Genomic DNA, 18,384 nt, shown 5'->3' on the forward strand with positions numbered 1-18,384 from the left:
AATTGTTTAGTTTTCTGGTAGAAAATTTGTTGTAGATAGAAAGAGCTGACATGCACCTGCGGTCTCTCAAATGGATGTTGTCAAGATGCTCTTAAAAGTTTTTGAGCAAGGACACAGAGACTCGCATGTGCATATCGCCACCTACCGATAAGACTACAACACGATGAGCACTGATGCCACCTGTGCGATGCAGACTGTTGCTTTAGGCCTAAATCAATCTGCTCGGCCCATTTAACACAAATGAGTCTCATCCTGAAACTGATCAGTGCTCTGGCATTGTGTATTAGTGGCTGATCTCCTGGACATTCAATCTCTGATATCCTCTCCCTCTCTGCTCCTCAGCTTGAGTTCCATCTAATTGCACCAGTGAGCTGAATATAGTGATGCTTAACAGCGTATATCAATATCTATCTATCTATCTATCTATCTATCTATCTATCTATCTATCTATCTATCTATCTATCTATCTATCTATCTATCTATCTATCTATCTATCTATCTATCTATCTATCTATCTATCGTGACCACAGGAAAATATTCACAAGATGCTTGTGGATATTTGTATTCGTAATCAATATTTGAATGCATAAACTGAACTAAACAGATTCAGGACATTCCAGAATCTGAGTTCCTGCAGGAAGGGAAAATTAAACAGCGTTTAGTCAACACGAGTATAATCAGCTACTGTAATTTGCATCAATTACTTAAGCTTTAAATACGCAGTTTAGGATTTATCGACACAAAATACTTTTTTAATGCTTTCTGTTATTGCATAATTTTTTCACTAGATGTCTCCCTTTCCATGCATTTTGTAAGGAAAGATTAAATAATTCTTGCACTGAGGAAAATTAAAGTAAAATGTTTTATTTGGATTTTCTTTCCCACAAGTTAATCAGTTAATCAACTGGAAGCTAATAATAAGTCATTCATTTATAAACGAATCATAAATAATGAAATCATATTTTTTAAGTAATAAAGATAAAACTGGGAAAAAATTTTCTCATCTTTTATTATAGATTACATGTTCGACTTTTTCGTGTTATTGTGAAATGTCTACCTTACTGAATACTCACACACTTTCTACTTAATAAATTCTACTTATTATTATATTGTATTTAAAAATAAAACACACACGTACATAATTTTTTTATAACAATTATATATTCCATTATTTTGTAAACTGTGACATAAATACACATTTAATCAGTGACATATTTAAATAGATTATGTTGTAAAAGTACTACATGTGAAACCATGAGTTTGGTTGGACAAATTCCGTCACGTGCACCATCACCCGTCTGAACAGCAGAACTAGTAGATAATACACAGAAACTATCCGTCTCGAGTCACCATTTTGGCTCACAATCGAAACAGCAATACTCATTTTCTATGTGGTCTAAAAGCCCCAGGCTTATGTTTAGAGCCAACATGGCGTCATTTGGCACCAACCATCCAGCATCCATAAAAACCTTGGGAGGATCCTCTGAAAAGAGGAAACAGACCCGCCATTTTCCTACGAGCCTTTTAAACCCAGCAGGGGGAGGCGAGATCCGAGAGGCGAGCCACTGAGGAGGAAAAGGGGGAGTTAAGAGAGAGAGAGAGGGGGAGAGGGATAGGAGAGTGCTGGACAGAGGGGTTGAGAGAGGGAGAGAGGGGACACTGCTGTTAATAGAAGAGGAAACGTTTGGTACGTAAATGTCAGCTGACGGCATTCATACAGAGCAAACTTCATTTGGACTCTTTAAAGCGGTGGATGCGTCTCACTTGCAATCTCATTTTTTTTTCTCTCTTTCTTCCCCAGTCAGGTGGCGGAACAGTGCACATCCCTGGGACTACAGCATTGCCGTTGGATTTAACAGCCCGAGCTGATTTTTCCCCCTCTTTTTTTTCTTTCCCCCCTTTTTCTGTTTGTTTAAACTGCGAGGATGTCTGGACAGAGCATAACGGACCGGATAACGGCAGCGCAACACAGTGTTACCGGTTCCGCGGTGTCCAAAACGGTGTGCAAGGCGACCACGCACGAAGTCATGGGGCCAAAGAAGAAGCATTTGGACTGTAAGTGTCATGGGATTTTGTACTATCTTTTCTCGGACCCACGGTTGAAAGTTACGTCAGTCACTCGTCGCCCTGGGAACGAGAGGTTCTGGGCACGAGGCCTGCAAAAGATTCACGTTCGGTGCTGTTCGTGTTATTTAACCAGGTTCCTCCAGCGACCTTTGCTGATGTTGACACCGATCATTTGTGTCCCCTTTGCATTGAGTTTTGAGATAGCATGAGTACAGTACAGTGCAGTGCATTTAATGATTTAACTTGCTAACTAATTATTAACCACACTTTAAAATGAACCCATCTGCTGTCTGATCCGGACGCTTCTAGGTTTGAATGGATTTATTGAGAAATCTGATGATTGCAAACAAACATGCTTTTGGTATGAAAGAAAACCCCCGGTTTTCTGTCTTTTTGAGGTTGCAAAACAAAAAGCAGAAAGTTTTATTATCATATGACTAATTTATATTTCTTAAAAGAATAGTTAACAAAATGAAAATTCTGACACTGCTGTCAAGCACAATTTTCTGTGATTAACAACTGACAAATTTCAATTTATGTTTAACACAAAGATATCCAATGACTTTAAAGGCTTGGAAAATATAGTGCACGGGGTGTGTGAATTATTTTCTGATGTTTTATTGTTTTTTATAGCACTTTTTGGTGCTTAAACTTTAGTCGCCATCCACTTTCATTATGCAAAAAAGAGCTGCTTAGGCATTTTTATATTAAAAATATGTACAACTTAAATGAAATCAATACATATTTCACAGAAGTGTCTAAAGTTAGGGTTATGAAATTGAGTAAATGATAATTTTAATACATTGTGTTTATAGAGGAAAGTGTGGTAATTGGCACAATCTTGCCAGCAGGTGAACGCATGAGACTGTTCTGTCAAGTTAACTTTTAACTTCATGAAGATGTCATATTTATTGCTTGTTATAAGCGCGGTGGAATCAGGTTGTCCTCTCTGAGTGAGATGTTCTCAGTCTCCCACAGGTGATGGTGCTGACAGCTGTCATAGTGCCGGATGCCCAGGGTTTCTTATAATTCACAGAAAGCACACTGGCCTCATTTAGGTCCCATCCGGACCTCATCAGATATTCAAGAAAAGTGTGAATGTTTGTGTTCATTTAGTGAGATCTGAAGCCGGCATGAATCAACTGCAGTTTATTCTTTATTTGTCAGTTTTGCAGTCGTTTTATTGTAGGTTTGTGTTTGCAAACTCATTCTTGTAGTACAGTTTTCTATGTTTGATCTTTGTGGATCTTTGTTTGTGTTTTTGCATAAATGTCAGTAAATATGGCACCATCATTTGAGTCAAATCAAGGCCTGTGGCACTGGCGAATGAAGCCTTTTGTCCCATTCCGCTAGTTTACATATGGTTTACATTTGTTCCCATCCTACAGTGCTAATTTCCTCTAGTGAGACTATTTTTAGCTGGGTCTTGACAATACAGAGTGGCATGTGTGCTGACAGAAAGTTCTGAACTAAGTGGAGGTCAGATGTAATTGCCTTCTTCCCTCAAGAGTATGTGCTTATGTTAAGTTCTTCTTAAATTATCGCGTCCAGAACATTTCACAGTAGTCCAGCACCCTCAGGTTGGTTCCCGTAGCGTGGAGAGAGTGTGTGAAGAGGTCTTGTAGGTATTTCAGTGCAGCAGTGTGTTCTGTGCATGGAGTTTCCTCTGGGACAGAAATAGCAGCATGTCTCACTCTCCTTCTGTTTGATTTGAACATTAGATAAGGCTCCGGCTCCGTCCCCCAGCCTCTTTGACTTGGGCCGGGTTTCCGGGGAAGGGAGGAACATTCCTCTTGAACTACCCTTATCCCTGAAATTACCAGCTGGCTGAAAAAAAATGTCCTCCAATTGTTTCCATTCTGCCTTTCCATTCAACAGTTAAAAACAAGAACATTGTAATAAATAATGCTGCTCTATTTAGTCACAAAATCATTTAAACATGAAAATAAAGATAAAATACATTCTGTGAATTTTTTTGATAAAGTTTGATGAATAAAATGATTTTTCTTATTGCAAGTCTTTGGTCAGTAGGAGTTGCACTACACAAAGTCTGAGGTCACTAATTTAAGACCAGCTTGACTAAACTTTTGCAAAGGGTTGCTGTGGATCAGCAGGTGCCGTATACATCCTTTTATGTCCATATATGGATGTTGGCTTATGTTCCATAATGTCTGCCATTATTAGTCTGGAGAGCTTGAGTGTGTTCTGTAGCATATAAGGAAATGCAGAGCACTCACTCACTATAGTGCTCAAGATTTGATAAATGTAATGCTGGATCACATTGGTTCATGTTAAAAGTGGAGTGTGTAATTTATTCTCTGCTAGCATTGCTAAACAAAATTGAATACCATTTAAAAATACAAAAATTCCCTCCATCTTCTTTTGGTTGGGAAAACAGTTGGTCCCACCCATCATAAAATTTGCACACTTAAAGGGATAGTTAACACAAAATTGAAAGTTCTGTCATCAGTTTCTTGCCCTCATGTCATTCCAAACCTTTATGATATCCACTGATCTTCGAAACACCTAATTAGATATTTTCTGAACAAACATGTGAGAATGAACTTCATTGATTCTCATGTGGCAAGCAAGTACGATAGATACTCCGCTGCATATATGGCTTTTATTTTACCATTACAGTGGATGCTAAATTTACTGACTCTCCTAAATAATGGCCCATGGATGTAAATATGGGGTATAAACAACCTTGTGTGTGTTGATGATGGTTTAGTGCAAGTAAACTGGTGAATTCACCACAAGAGATTGGATGGGTAGTTGTTGAGTTTAATGGAAGGTGATCTCACACACACATACACACCACCAAACATCAACATTGTATTTCCATGGCTTGTTGAAGTCATGTTGGCTGGCCTTTCGTGCCCCAGTGCTGTGTAAGCATGTTCAACGGGATCAAGGCTTATTCTGGGCGCTCATTCATATGTGTCAGTTCTGCAATATGATAGACGCTTCTTAGAATCTGTCCGAGACCGAATACGCCACACACACACACACACACACACACACTCACTTATCTTTATGGTTTTGAGATACACAGCGGCTTCTAGCAAACTTAGTGCTTGAATTGAATTAACACATACGTTTTCCATCAGATAGCTTGATTTCCTATAACTGCAGAGCTCTTCCAGGCAGTATGTACAAGAATGGTCCAGATTATATAATGTTTATTCTGCAGCGTACCTGATTGGTGGTTCAGTGTGTATTCAAAAAAATGAAATAAAATGAAACGGTTTGTGTGCCTAATTACTGCTGAAGGTTTTCAGGACGTGAAATGCATCCTGTCTGATGAACCGTTGGACAGCCAGCGGAAATCGGATCAGTCGTTTGTTGTAATAGTAGATTAAAGTGCTCTCATCTTGATTGGTGTTCCCGCTGTTTTGTATCAGTATTTGCAAATACACACTTCTTAGCCCAATTTTGAGGTTGCGGTCATGAAAATGTCAATTTGAAAGCACCCTAAGCACCAGGTTATAGGGTGGGAAAGCTTACGGAGCATTGACTGTAGAGCTTTCATCCCTTCGGTGTAGTTACAACAGCCATGAAATGTCATCTGCTCCAACAAAGGGACCCCTCTGTGCTGTTTTATGGTGTCAGATCACTCTGGCAGAGATCTGCTGTACGTCAGTCATACCAATGTGTGTGTCTGTACCTGTGTAGAAATGTAGCATGTGACCTGAGAGGCATCGAATAACGGTCGGTCAGAAAGAGTGCTGACTTGCCGCCCTGCTGTATGTGAATAGAGAACCGTACAGCTTTTAGTCACTGTTTAAACCTCCTAGTCAAGCCCGGCTTTAAAGTGTTTGTAGTTGACTTTCTTCGTTTTCCATTTCCTAAATTATTGACCCAGTATGCCATTAGCAATGTGCCTGTTTACCTCACCGGTTTTAAGTGATCAGATATTATGTAACTAGTCACACCAACCCAAATACAGCAGATAGGGGGAGGTTGTGATGCCGTCCTTACTGCTTTTTGAGTGATGATGATGCAGAAATTTAGGGCATAAACATACCGTTCAGCAGGGGCTGCACTCAGCAAGTATTTCAAACTCTCTCTCTTCCTTTGGGTTGCTCCCTTTTATCAGGGGTCGCCACAGCGGAGTGATCCGCAAAACAGATTTGGCACATGTTTTACACCGGATGCCCTTCCTTTTGTCTAAACTACTACTACTAGTAATTAGTGAGGGCAGTGTTAACTGACAGTGCTGTGACTCTTGCTGCAAGACAGTTTGCATGGTTAAACCTTCTCGGAAAAATGTTTCTAAAAAAAAGATCGGGTGACATTTAAATTAAACATATTACATTAGGGAAAAAAAAAATTAGAAACAATCACTATAATATTATATCAATAATACTAAAATAATACTATATCATGCATTTAGAAAATAGATGGTGTCTTTTTTTATATCATGCAGACTTTAAAGCATAGCTGTGATCCCCATAGCTACCTGACTCTTAGTTTCTGCAAATTTTTTGTGCTATGAGCTAGAACAGGGAGTTGATCAGCATTCCTGCTTCCAGACCCTCCCAAACTCACAGTCGAGACTGTAAAGGGTCTTGTCCTGGATGAACCCAGCCGACCAGTTCAAGATACTTCCTGCGTTCTTGTAGTTCGCCAACTATTTGAAATCTAAACAGCCAACAGGAAGTTGTTCCAGAAATTTAGAAAAATGTTGGGAGCTGATTAAACGGGAGATGTCTGCAGATAGCAGAGCACAGTGACTATAACATCAAGATAGAGCTGCATGAGGGGAAATTCATGAGTCAAAACTTGAGTCTAATCAGCAGAGTTTGTTCTCAGAACATGCTGCTTCATTCTGAACGTCACTTTGTCTAAATATGGAAAAGTCCAGTGTGGAAGCAGTCCAAGTGATTCAGATTTTCTGTTTATTGTCTGTCTTGTTGGTTTACAAAAAACAAACCAAAAACTTCATATAAGCTGCTTGCCTGACATTGTCGTTTTTTTTTTTTGGTTCCCCTCTATAATAATTATGTATTTAATCATCATTTTTAATGTAGGATTAGCTAATGACCTGAGATCTGCTTCCTCATAATTCTTTGTGGTCCTTTCAGCCATGAATAATTTTTTCAAGATGTTATTTCAGAAAGAAAAAGTTACCTTGTGGATACTTGTTTGAATGCACTTGCTAGTGGTATTAACTCACTATTATTTTGTTAATGAGAACCTTTGAAAAACTATTGATAAAATGCCTCCAGTAAGAGCAAATAAAGATGAGCCCAGACATGAAGTTTTACTGAATGATGTTTTGAATAATTTCTTATTTATCCTTGAGCAGCTGTTCTTTCCGTTTATGAAGACATTCTTACATGCCTGACTTCCTATCTGCTAATTTATATTTAATTTTTTTTAATTAATCATTGACCTTTAACAGCTGCTCATTTTTGGGGGAAATCCATGGCATGGTTGACAGAATTGACTTCCAGAATACTATTTTATTTATTTATTTATTTTTTTTAGTTTTTATTTAGTTTTTGTTCCCAAGTTTACAGCAGTTTATTTTAATATTTTTTTTTTGGAGTTTGTGGCATGTTTCCCTGATTTCTGTGCAGCTGTCTCCTTCATTCTCCTTCTCTCTCTCTCTCTCTCTCTCTCTCTCTCTCTCTCTCTCTCTCTCTCTCTCTCTCTCTCTCTCTTCATCCACTTCCTCAACACGCTCTGGATTCTGCAATGCTGTGAAGTCAAGACTGCATTCCAGCTCAGATATGTTGTTCTTCCTCTGGCCAGTGAGCTCTGTGAAAGCGCTCTGTACATGTGGAATTTTTTGGCCATGATATTTGCTTCTGCTGGTGCTGGACTGATGTAACCGCATGGTCTTCATGGGAGGCAATATTGTCTGGTTAAAATATGTTTAGGAAAGTGATTTCCAACACTTTATTATGTGTAACATTCAGGATATAGAGAATGTGAAGATACGTATCAGAGATTGTGGGTTATATTCAGCGGACAAGAACACTGTATTTTTAATATTTATTTCAACAAATGACAACCAAAATCAAATCCCTGGGAGCTTAACAGTTTTGTAGCATTTTTTAAATGCTGGCTTTATGTACTAAAACAGTGATGCTAAAAGACACGCAGATGAGCCCAGAATATAAACACAATGCATTTAATTACACGTTAAGCGTTTTCCTCTCTTTAGAAAACCATAAAAACAAAATGCTTAACATGGCTTATGCATTGAACAAATAGTTACATTTAAAGTTCATATTCTGTGCTCATCTGTTTTCCTGGACATAGCATGCTTTATTAGTAAGATGTGCACAGAAAGTGGTCTTTTAATATCACTGTCTCCATGCATTAGGCATTTTCTTTATATAAGAGGAAAGCGCTTTCACATTTTGGGCTCAATTGTGTATCTGCACATAGTAAATGCTTTGCAATTTAGTCTTTATCACTGTCTTAGTACATTAAGCCACATTAAGCGTTATTCATGTTGAGCATTGTACAATGTCTTGGTCTGTTGTATAATATTTTAATATGAACAAACTAAGGCTTTGTCTGTGCTCTTTCCATTTAAAATTAGAGGCAACCACTGGATTTTAATCATGATCCAAACAAAGATGAAGCATACATGCAGCATGAGTAGTTTTTAATATAAATTTGACTATATAATTTGAAATTTGAAGCCAAAACAGAAGAGGTTTTGTGAAACCATACTACATAAAACATATCTGAACGAAGCAACAGTGGACCTCAATGAGATGCAGATTCACTCTCTGACAGCAGGTGGCGCTTATGAACAGCAATGATACACTGTTTCCTAGGTTACCGCTGTAAACAAAGCAGAGCTGCTTATGAACACTACTTTAATATGCATTGTTCAGAGACAAGATGAAAAGAAAATACCACATAACCTTTTCTAAAGATAGTCAGTTACCCTCAGAGATACATTCATGTAAACTCCTACTCCAATTGAATCGTGATTTCTTTGGCATCTCAACCGATTTAAATCTTCACATATTTTCATCGATTTTCGACCGGTTCAGGGTTAATCGTTACAACCCTACTTGTTATTATTTCATTTAGTGAATATTGTGATTATACATGATGCATGTAATAAATATTCTTTGTGGACCGAATTTATGTGATGCAGAGCAGGATGCCATCTTCTATCTGTCTGCAAGCTAAAGCCTTCGAATCAGGGGAGCAACCATTCACTTTATGGTTTCCTGTCCTCTGCCCTCTCCAATGGGTTCGCCTGAAGCGGACCAGAGCGGTCATGAGAAGAAAAAAAAACCTTTCTGTCTGTTTCTTGGTCTGTGTCTCTTGTTGCCTCCTGCCATATACTTCAGGGGTCAGAGAACCTAGATATCTCCACTCCATCATCAGCCTGTTTTATGACTGAACGTTTTAAATGATTCATGTCGAGTTTTCATGTCAAGTTTGTCAGTTTCCTGTCATGAACTGTAGGAAGTTTGCAGCATCCTGTTGCTGCATCCACTCTGTTCTCCTGTCTTTTAACAAAATAAATTGCATTTGAAGGCTCAGGACACGTAGGTTTTGTAGTTTGTTGCTGCTCCATGAACGCCTTTCATCTATTTAGCTTTGTCGACAGAAGAAAACATGATTTTTTTTTTCATCCTTTTTAGGCATACAGTGCATTAATATACAGTATGCAGCCCAGCCTATCACTAGCTTTAATATTGTGTCCCTTGACAATCAAAAGTTTTTCTGGTTAATTATTAATGTTGAGTCATGCTCTCATAATGACTCTTCCTATGAACTGAAAATGGCTCAGTGACAAATAAAGATGTTTGAGATCTTCAAAAAATCTAGTTTAAAATGTCAAGTTCTATTCACGTTCGTTTCATACATGTTTTAAAAAAAATTACAAATGGGCTTTATTGTAGGTGATTTTTTTTTTTTTAATTCCTCCATTACACTTTAACTAACATTGCCTTTTTATTAAAAGATCAAAATCTTTTTCTTTAAATAAATTCAATTATAACTAAAGTTTTTGTAGGGATAAAAATCTACCTCACCTTATGCTCTAAACCAGTAGTTCCCAATCCTGGTCCTGGAGAACACCAGAAACGTGCAGTGTTGGGAGTTCTCCAGGACCAGGATTGGGAACCACTGCTCTAAACTATAGGGAGCCCTTTTACATTACTATAAGGTTGCAACTAACAAAGTTAAATTTTAATTACTATTTATTTTTAAACATAATAATCAACACTCAGCTTAAAATAATTAATAATTAAGACATCACTAACAGGTAGAGTAAAATATAATTTTGTAGTCTAATATTTCACACAGCGCTCAATGCTCTTGAATGAGGTAAATGAAATGCTATGTGACATTTTGTTTACAAGCTGTTATATTGACGTTTTTCCGTGGTTGAAATGCTTACTCTCGCGCCGTGCTGCCGTTTAAACTGAGGCATTTATACAGCGATCTGTCACACCACATCAAAGAGTGTCAAAACTGCATTTATTGTTTGAATTTCCTGAAAAAAAACGGACATAATTTGAAAGATGAGATTCTGTTTCTTATCAAAAGTAACAGTATATAAAACTTGAAGCTTCCAATGAAGTTCCGCTCGTGCAGTGGTTTAAACAATGCTGTATTTGTTTGGTACACATTTGTACTGAACCGAAAGATCCATACCAAACATTTTCGGAACGAATATGTGCACCGGTACACCCCTATGATTTACTAACCCTTATGTTGTTTTAAACCTGTAAGACTTTGTTTCTTCAAAAGGAAAACATTTCTAGAGCTTTTTATCCACATTGTTTTTAAATCTAATGGAGGCTAGAGCTTTCAAGAAAAAAAAAAAAAAGATGCAAAGCTACTTAAAAGTACACAATTTTTGCTCTATATTCCAAGTGTTCAAGTGATGTATACAGGTTTGGAATAACATGAGGGTGAGAAAATGATGACAGTTTTCATTTTTGAGTCAACTATCCCCTTAATATCAGCCTATTCCTTCAACATTTTTTATAGAAGCAAATAAAGTCAGTCTAATATTAGATAGAACACTGCCAGTACACTTTTTTGCATGTGACAACTTTGAATATTGTATCATTTACCCTGCAGGCATTTCAGATCAAGTGCATCAGTGTCAGAGGAACATGTATATTATGGTTTATCGGCTTCAAGTAGGAGAGTTTGATGTTTAGGAAGAGCAGGTCACATAACTAATTTGTTTGCCATCACATGGTTGGATACACATGCATGTACACCCCACCGAACCATCAATCATGTTTATCTCCACTCCAGGGAGACAGAGATACACATTGGGTGGGTCTTGATTGGGAAAGAGTCTCTCATTCCTTCTTTCAGATGTGTTTGTTGGCTACATCTGGGCATGTAAGGTAAACCCGTCAGTGTCAGGTTACCCTGGTGTAGGCCGAGAACACCATTAAACAAGACTTTGATCTTTCATATGAGTCCCGTGGACATGTGCATTTGCAACGCCGTCATGCTTGGCACAGGCGTTTTGTGTTGGCTCTGAAAAGTCTTTTGTTGTCACATGACCAAGCCTTTGTGCAGGTTTAAATGGTGGATGTTATGTGTAAAAGAGAGGGCCTTCTGTAGACCACCCATGCTCGCTGTGCAGCATATTTTCACATCCCCACTTCAAAAGGTCGTGTATGTACTAATATTATGAGGCAGTTTGTTGGGAAGTGTGTAATTACTCTTGTGTCTTTGAAATGGGTTGTTGTGACGAGTGGAAGTGGCTTTTTCATTTCATTTGAGGAGGTCTAGAAGTGGTTTCTCCATCATTTGAATCCAGAAAACTTTATGATATAATCCCGTTCGGATCCGATTCTCAGCGGAGAGCAGTGGCGGCGTCCTCCCTCGCTCTCTGTGGGAGGCTTCATGAATGGCATGATGAGCTGCAGCCCTCAATGAGTCTCACAGTGTCTGTGGTGTAGAGAAAGCCTTGAGGGATCCTGCTCTCGCTCTCTGAGCACAGATGGCTGTGGAGTCCAGCCAAAGAACTAATAAAGCACAGGATATCAATGTATGTCTCTCACTTGCACCATGTCAGCGCTGTCTTAATGCTAAAGAGCTGCGCAGAGGCACCTTAGCATCACACGCCGTCCACAGCATCAGGTGGTTTTCTGGAAACAGCAGTTTTTTTCAGTAAATAGGTTAGCCGACTTTTATATTGTCACAACATTGGAAACTGTGGCAGGATGTTACAGAAGTTTCACATAGCATCAAGTATTGTTTTATTTTATTTTTTTACACCATCTCTTAACAAATGTCTTTAGTCAGTATTTTGTCCTGTTATATACATAAATTTTTTTAATGGCATAATCACAGTTGGTTGACTAATCTTTGTCTTCGAAAATAATTATAGTTGATGATAATGTGCAAAATGATAAACTTGAAAAAAAAAATCTGCATCTAACATCTGTTTTAATTCATTTTATTGTCATTTTTGTCCCCTCAGTGAAACCCTCTTTGAACCTTAATTTTGTTGATGAGATTAACAGTGCCAGTGCAAGACAATCACAGCTGATTTCTGAAGCTTAAAATGTGGAATGGAATTTTGGACCAATGAGCTTTTGTTACAGTTTGTCTGTTTAGAACAATTTTGGCCAATTTTTGGCTATTTTTATGTCCTTGTCAAATGGTAACTTTTGAATATTTTTAACTTTTTTTTTTTTTTTCAGTGAATTGAGTAATAAAAATATCATCTACATATATAGGGCCTTATGATTTCCGCAATTCGGAAAATGTTGATGAAATCACGGAATCCAGTCATAAAAATGGAATTTAATGTAAAATGTCATGGAGTTTTGCCAAATTTTGGATTGACAAATCAAAAGTAGGTCAGTACACTTAAATCAAAACATGAGCTGGGCTAGTGTCTGTGAATTTTAAGCCACAAAAATGCTATTTAGATATGAATCCTTAATGTTCCGTGTGTTTACTACACACATACTGAAGTGCGCGTGCCTCTGCTGCCTCAGTATGAACACACATGGAGTACATGAAAACATGAATGTAATCTCTAGAACTGCTCTAGAAGAGTCACTTTATGAGCATTTCATATCACATACAAACAGAAACTTAAAGGTCTTCACAGCAACCCGTCAAAATAAAAGTTTGGTTTAACTTGGAGAAACTGTGACAGAATAAAAAAAAAAAAAAAAAAAAAACAGAAAATAAAACTGATTTCATAAGGCCCTACATACAGAATACATATATTTGCTGTCATGTACACTACTGTTCAAAAGATTAGTTTTTTGAAGTTGCTGAAAAGTCTCTTATGCTCAGTAATGTAACCTCATCAGATGACCACTAGTTAGGACAGCCTTTTAAGGAAATCTGGAATGTAAGAGTTCAAACATATGTTTACGTACTAAAACTGTTTAAGTTATTTAGGGCCCAACTACAAAGGCTGTGACGTGCTGACAGTTTGAATTATAAACACACTGACCTCCTTCAACTCTCTCTCACCAGATCTGATCCAGTGCACCAATGAGATGAATGTGAACATCCCTCATCTGGCCGACACGCTGTTCGAGCGCACCACCAACACCAGCTGGGTGGTCGTGTTCAAATCCCTCATCGCCACACACCACCTTATGGTCTACGGCAATGAGGTCAGCTTCCCTTCATACACACACACTCTTGTACACATTCATCACCTTCAGCCTGAACTCTATAGCCTGATGAAATGCATACAGACTGAACTCAGGAACAGTTCACCCCAAAATTTTTAAATCTCTTGTCATTCCAAACTCTCTCTCTCTCTCTCTCTCTCTCTCTCTCTCTATATATATATAATTTAATTTGTTTTATTTATTGTATTTTTTATTTTTATTTTTTGTTTTACATTTTATTGTACATTATTGTTTTTAAATATCCTGGCCACTTTTAAACTTTTTTTTATTATTATTATTGTTTAAGCTTTTTTATTTTATTTGCATTCTATTTTAGTTTAATTTAAGAATATGCTGACCACTCTGTTTTAACTTTTATTTCAATATATTTTATTTTACGTTTTATTTTACTCAATCAGTCATTGGGCATTGAGTTTTAAAGTGGCAATACTCTAAGTTTATTTATTTATTTATTTATTGAGCTTTATTCACCATTCTTTTTGATATTACTGAAAAGATTGGCCAAGTTTCACCTTTTTTCATGGAAAAAAGTAAGTCAGGTTTGAAATGAAATAACCAAGAGTAAATAACCAAATTTTAATTTTTTGGTCAACTAATCCTTTAACTGTTGGCATTTTCAGCAGTGTTTAATCATGGTTTTGGTTAAGCTAAAACAGTTAAACCCGCACATATGCCACAGTCAATCAATTTTACCCTTGTGGCTTTGACAGTATTTTATTTGCATGATGAATAACTTCAGAATAAATTGAGACCCGAACTCGTTGTTCTTTATGTTGACAGAGATTTGTACAATATCTGGCCTCCAGGAACACATTATTCAACCTCAGTAATTTTTTGGATAAAAGCGGGTTACAAGGTAGGTGCTTTCAGCCCGACACTTCATTAGTCATCCTGTTTTTCCAAACACATCCCAGCTGTGTCATCCATTTTCATGAGCGTCCAAACCGAAGACAAATGCAGACTTGATGAATATTTGAGGAGCTGACAGAACACGCACTGTGTTTTCACAGTTTTATCATTTCAGTGTTAGTCATGGTCAGATGTGGTGTTGGAATGTTTGGGAAGTAGAAGCATTAGGTCCTGTCTCTCTCTTTCTGTCTGTCTGTCTGTCTGATCTTCTCCCTGAACTCCCTTTTGGGACCTGTTCGGCAACATGGCCGACTTTCAGCTTAAATAAAGCACTAGTGGGTTTATTTACCCAAGGCTTTTCCCATATTAACAAGCTGCCTGGCAGCCAGCACTCAAAAGAGGCAGCAGGGGAATCAGCACAGCGAGACTCTAGTTTGGAGAGCCTTTCAAGAAGAACTCTGGGCCTATTTTATGAAAGTGACTAGAACTTCCTGGCTCAGATTTTCTTCCTGAGGCACCTTGCAGTACTTCACTTTTATCCTACTTTTGCGATATAACCCATATATAATAAAGCTGGGCAAAAAAAAAAAAAAAATATATATATATATATATATATAGATATATATATATATATATATATATATATATATATATATATATATATCTATATCTATCTATATATAGATATATGGGTGTGTGTGTGTGTATATATATATATATATATATATTGTATATTGTGTATGCATGCATATCCATTCATACTTGAATAAAAATAAATACATATAAAAATATATATGTGTATATATATATATATATATATATATATATATATTTTTAAAATAATATGCGCACCATGCAGGGACTTCCAAGGAGATTCATGAAAGATGCAATAAAATTTTTTGAATCACTGTTTTGAAGACAGACAGACAATTTGAACAAACTGATTCACAGGAATCAATCAAACTCTCGTAGTATTTTTGATGACTAAAGATGAAATTGTGCAACAGAAATATATCTGTCTTAGTGCTCTCATATTCACATAATTGCAGAATATAAAGTACATATTTTAAATACATTGTCCAGTGTTGTATCTTTTGCCTTTACTATGCTTGCATTTGAGCATATGACTAGCGGCATAGACCAGTACACTTCTTCACAATGACCTGTCATACTTGGCAGAGTCAGATAAAGCTGATGTGTTCTAGGTTGTGTCATGCATTGTACTAACCCTGTGGAAACTGGAATGTTTTTTCTCTCTGAGCATTTAAAATGAGTCACAATCATTGTGCTAGTACATGATTTTAACCAGTACGTCAAGGACTCATATTTTTAAGTAGTCTAGAATGAAAACTGCTGTATGAATAAGTTCAACATCCTGAGGGTCTCTGTGAACTCAAAAGACAGCATGTTCTCTTTTGCATGCAGGATATGACATGTCCACCTTCATCCGGAGGTACAGCCGCTACCTGAATGAAAAGGCAGTCTCATACAGACAAGTGGCTTTCGACTTCACAAAAGTAAAAAGAGGGTAAGTCTGTTTTCTAAAGAGATAGTTCACCCAAAAATGAGAACTCTTCATTGAATTGGTTGTCTGTTTTTTTTTTTTTGTCAAAGGGCGGATGGCGTAATGAGAACGATAAACACAGAGAAGCTCCTAAAGACCATCCCTATCATCCAAAACCAGATGGATGCACTCCTCGACTTCAACGTGAGTTTATGATGACCGCAGCTAGACCCACATAAAAATCCACATACACAAAAATCTATACACCTCTCTAAAATTCTCTTCCCCTTTTGTTTCCCCTAAATTCAATTGTTTTTCAGTTCTTGCAGCATAATCGTCTCAAACCAAATTGAATTTGGCTTATTTTGTGTATGCAGGTAAATGCCAACGAGCTCACAAACGGGGTCATTAACGCTGCATTCATGCTTCTGTTTAAAGACGTCATCCGCTTGTTTGCAGCCTACAATGAAGGGATCATCAACTTGCTTGGTGAGCTGTTATTCCGCTTGATCTTTCAAAACCTAATGTGGGCTGCCCTACATATTGGCTTTTACCAGTTATCTCCACTATTGGTTGCAGAGACCTTTGAACTTAAAGTATCAACCTACTCATCAACAGTAAAGGACTCTGACCCGACTCGTCACTCAGTTTTATGACAGCTTATTTACTGCCTGAGAGCTGTAACTCATAAAACAAACCCTTCCTGTGCATATCAATAGTCTCAGAATTTATTTTTGGGCCAAGTAAAGACAGTGTCATGGTTTAGGGCAGTAAAATTGGCAATGCACTGAGCAAATTTCAACTTGAAGTGATGATTAGCTAGAGAGTGTGATTAAGCTTGGTCATCCAGACTGTGTGATATTGTCTTATCAAAGATTGATCTGTTGTTGAAAACTTAGAATTCAATAATGATAATTTGAAGTACGACTGCACAAGTTGTCTAAATAAAATGGAATGATTTAAATTATTTTTTTTTACTTGAAACTATTATGGGATTATCATATTGCTGTTTAAATACCACAGTACTTCTTAAACAATTGCAATATGATATTTTTACTAAATCCAGTGGTTTTGCTTGGATTGTTTGTGTTGGATGGCTCCATTCAGAGACTGAGCTGCATCCGTTGGCTTCGTTCAGTGGTTACATGTTGGATGGGAGTTTTTGTGAGAGGCTGACATACTAGTGAGAGTCACTTAGGGTCATGCTGTGGCAACAGATGCCAAGCATACCTCGGCCTGGTGAAGTCGCAGAGTGAAAAGCAAGCCCCCTTTAAGTGTGTTGGAAATTTAAAGCTATCTAAAAATCTGACTTCATACCTTTTCCCATCTACAGAGAAGTACTTTGACATGAAGAAAGCCCAGTGTAAAGAAGGCCTGGACATCTATAAGAAATTCCTCACTCGAATGATGAGAATCTCAGAGTTTCTCAAAGTGGCAGAGGTAGGATGCATAAACCTGCACTATGGGGATCCCTGATTATGTAATGTGCCGATACGAATGAGACACTCATTAACCAGCTCTTTTCTGCTCATTACAGCAAGTGGGAATTGACCGAGGGGACATACCAGACCTATCTCAGGTGAGGAAACAAATTATATTGGCCTTGGTTTTGAGGAAAAACTTACGCTGACTGCTTTCCCTTCTGCTTGTCAGCTACTTATTTGTCACTCTGCCCTTATTTTGCAAGACACGGCTTGAGCTACACAGCCAAACTTGGCACGGCTACATTAGATCCAAACAAGTGCAAGTTGTAGAACTCTCTAACCTGCAGTTACCTAGAAATCTCAATACTTAACTTAAGCTATAGGAAAAGTCATCAGAGAGTTCTAGAACTGCAACTATTTTGCTTTTGAAGTGCACTGCAGTGCTCGGCGCATGCGGACATCTCTGCATGACACTGGTGGGGGAAACTATTCTAACTGTCCTTAATGTTTGATTCATACAGCACATAAAGGTGTGATGCTGTGGGCAGCTTACAGGTTTGAGACAAAATCGGATCTTGGTTAAAATCTAATTTTATTTTTATCTTTCTTTTAAACAGCTAGCTTTTTACTTGTTTACCCCTCAATATTCAGAGTCATGCTCTGTAAATATGGGGTTTTCATTGAATTCTTAAACATTTATTTCTAACTTTTTATATGTATATAGAAGTCTCTTTGTATGTATTAAGTATATCTTTATCTTTTTTTTTATTTACATAAAACACTAGTTTTACACAATTAAATGTTAAGTTTTATGTTAAGTGTTTGTTTTTATTCTTCTTAACATTTCTGCAGTTTCTTAAATTCTCTGAAAACACCTCTGTTAAACTACCACCTTTATATTCTGTATCCTTTCTTATCT

The 18,384-nt window shown here is 37.4% G+C and overlaps 1 protein-coding gene across 21 annotated transcripts in view; it reads left to right on the forward strand.

Moving 5' to 3' along the window:
* Positions 1–1,364: 1,364 nt before the first annotated feature.
* Positions 1,365–18,384, forward strand: part of LOC109097883 (phosphatidylinositol-binding clathrin assembly protein-like) — a 38,172-nt gene continuing 21,152 nt past the window's right edge. For 3 of the 21 annotated variants that reach the window (XM_042765186.1, XM_042765182.1, XM_042765180.1), the window contains exons 1-9: positions 1,366–1,687; positions 1,802–2,055; positions 13,525–13,667; positions 14,469–14,544; positions 15,963–16,065; positions 16,152–16,245; positions 16,419–16,530; positions 17,375–17,481; positions 17,579–17,620. In XM_042765186.1, the coding sequence (XP_042621120.1) occupies positions 1,926–2,055; positions 13,525–13,667; positions 14,469–14,544; positions 15,963–16,065; positions 16,152–16,245; positions 16,419–16,530; positions 17,375–17,481; positions 17,579–17,620 (807 nt within the window). In that variant the 5' untranslated portion in view covers positions 1,366–1,687; positions 1,802–1,925. Of the gene's footprint in view, positions 1,688–1,801; positions 2,056–13,524; positions 13,668–14,468; positions 14,545–15,962; positions 16,066–16,151; positions 16,246–16,418; positions 16,531–17,374; positions 17,482–17,578; positions 17,621–18,384 lie in introns of all 21 variants that reach the window. The other 18 variants (XM_042765184.1, XM_042765188.1, XM_042765192.1 and 15 more) reach the window with 12 other exon arrangements.

This window comes from Cyprinus carpio, chromosome A10, assembly GCF_018340385.1.
Source record: "Cyprinus carpio isolate SPL01 chromosome A10, ASM1834038v1, whole genome shotgun sequence".
Taxonomy (NCBI): domain Eukaryota; kingdom Metazoa; phylum Chordata; class Actinopteri; order Cypriniformes; family Cyprinidae; genus Cyprinus; species Cyprinus carpio.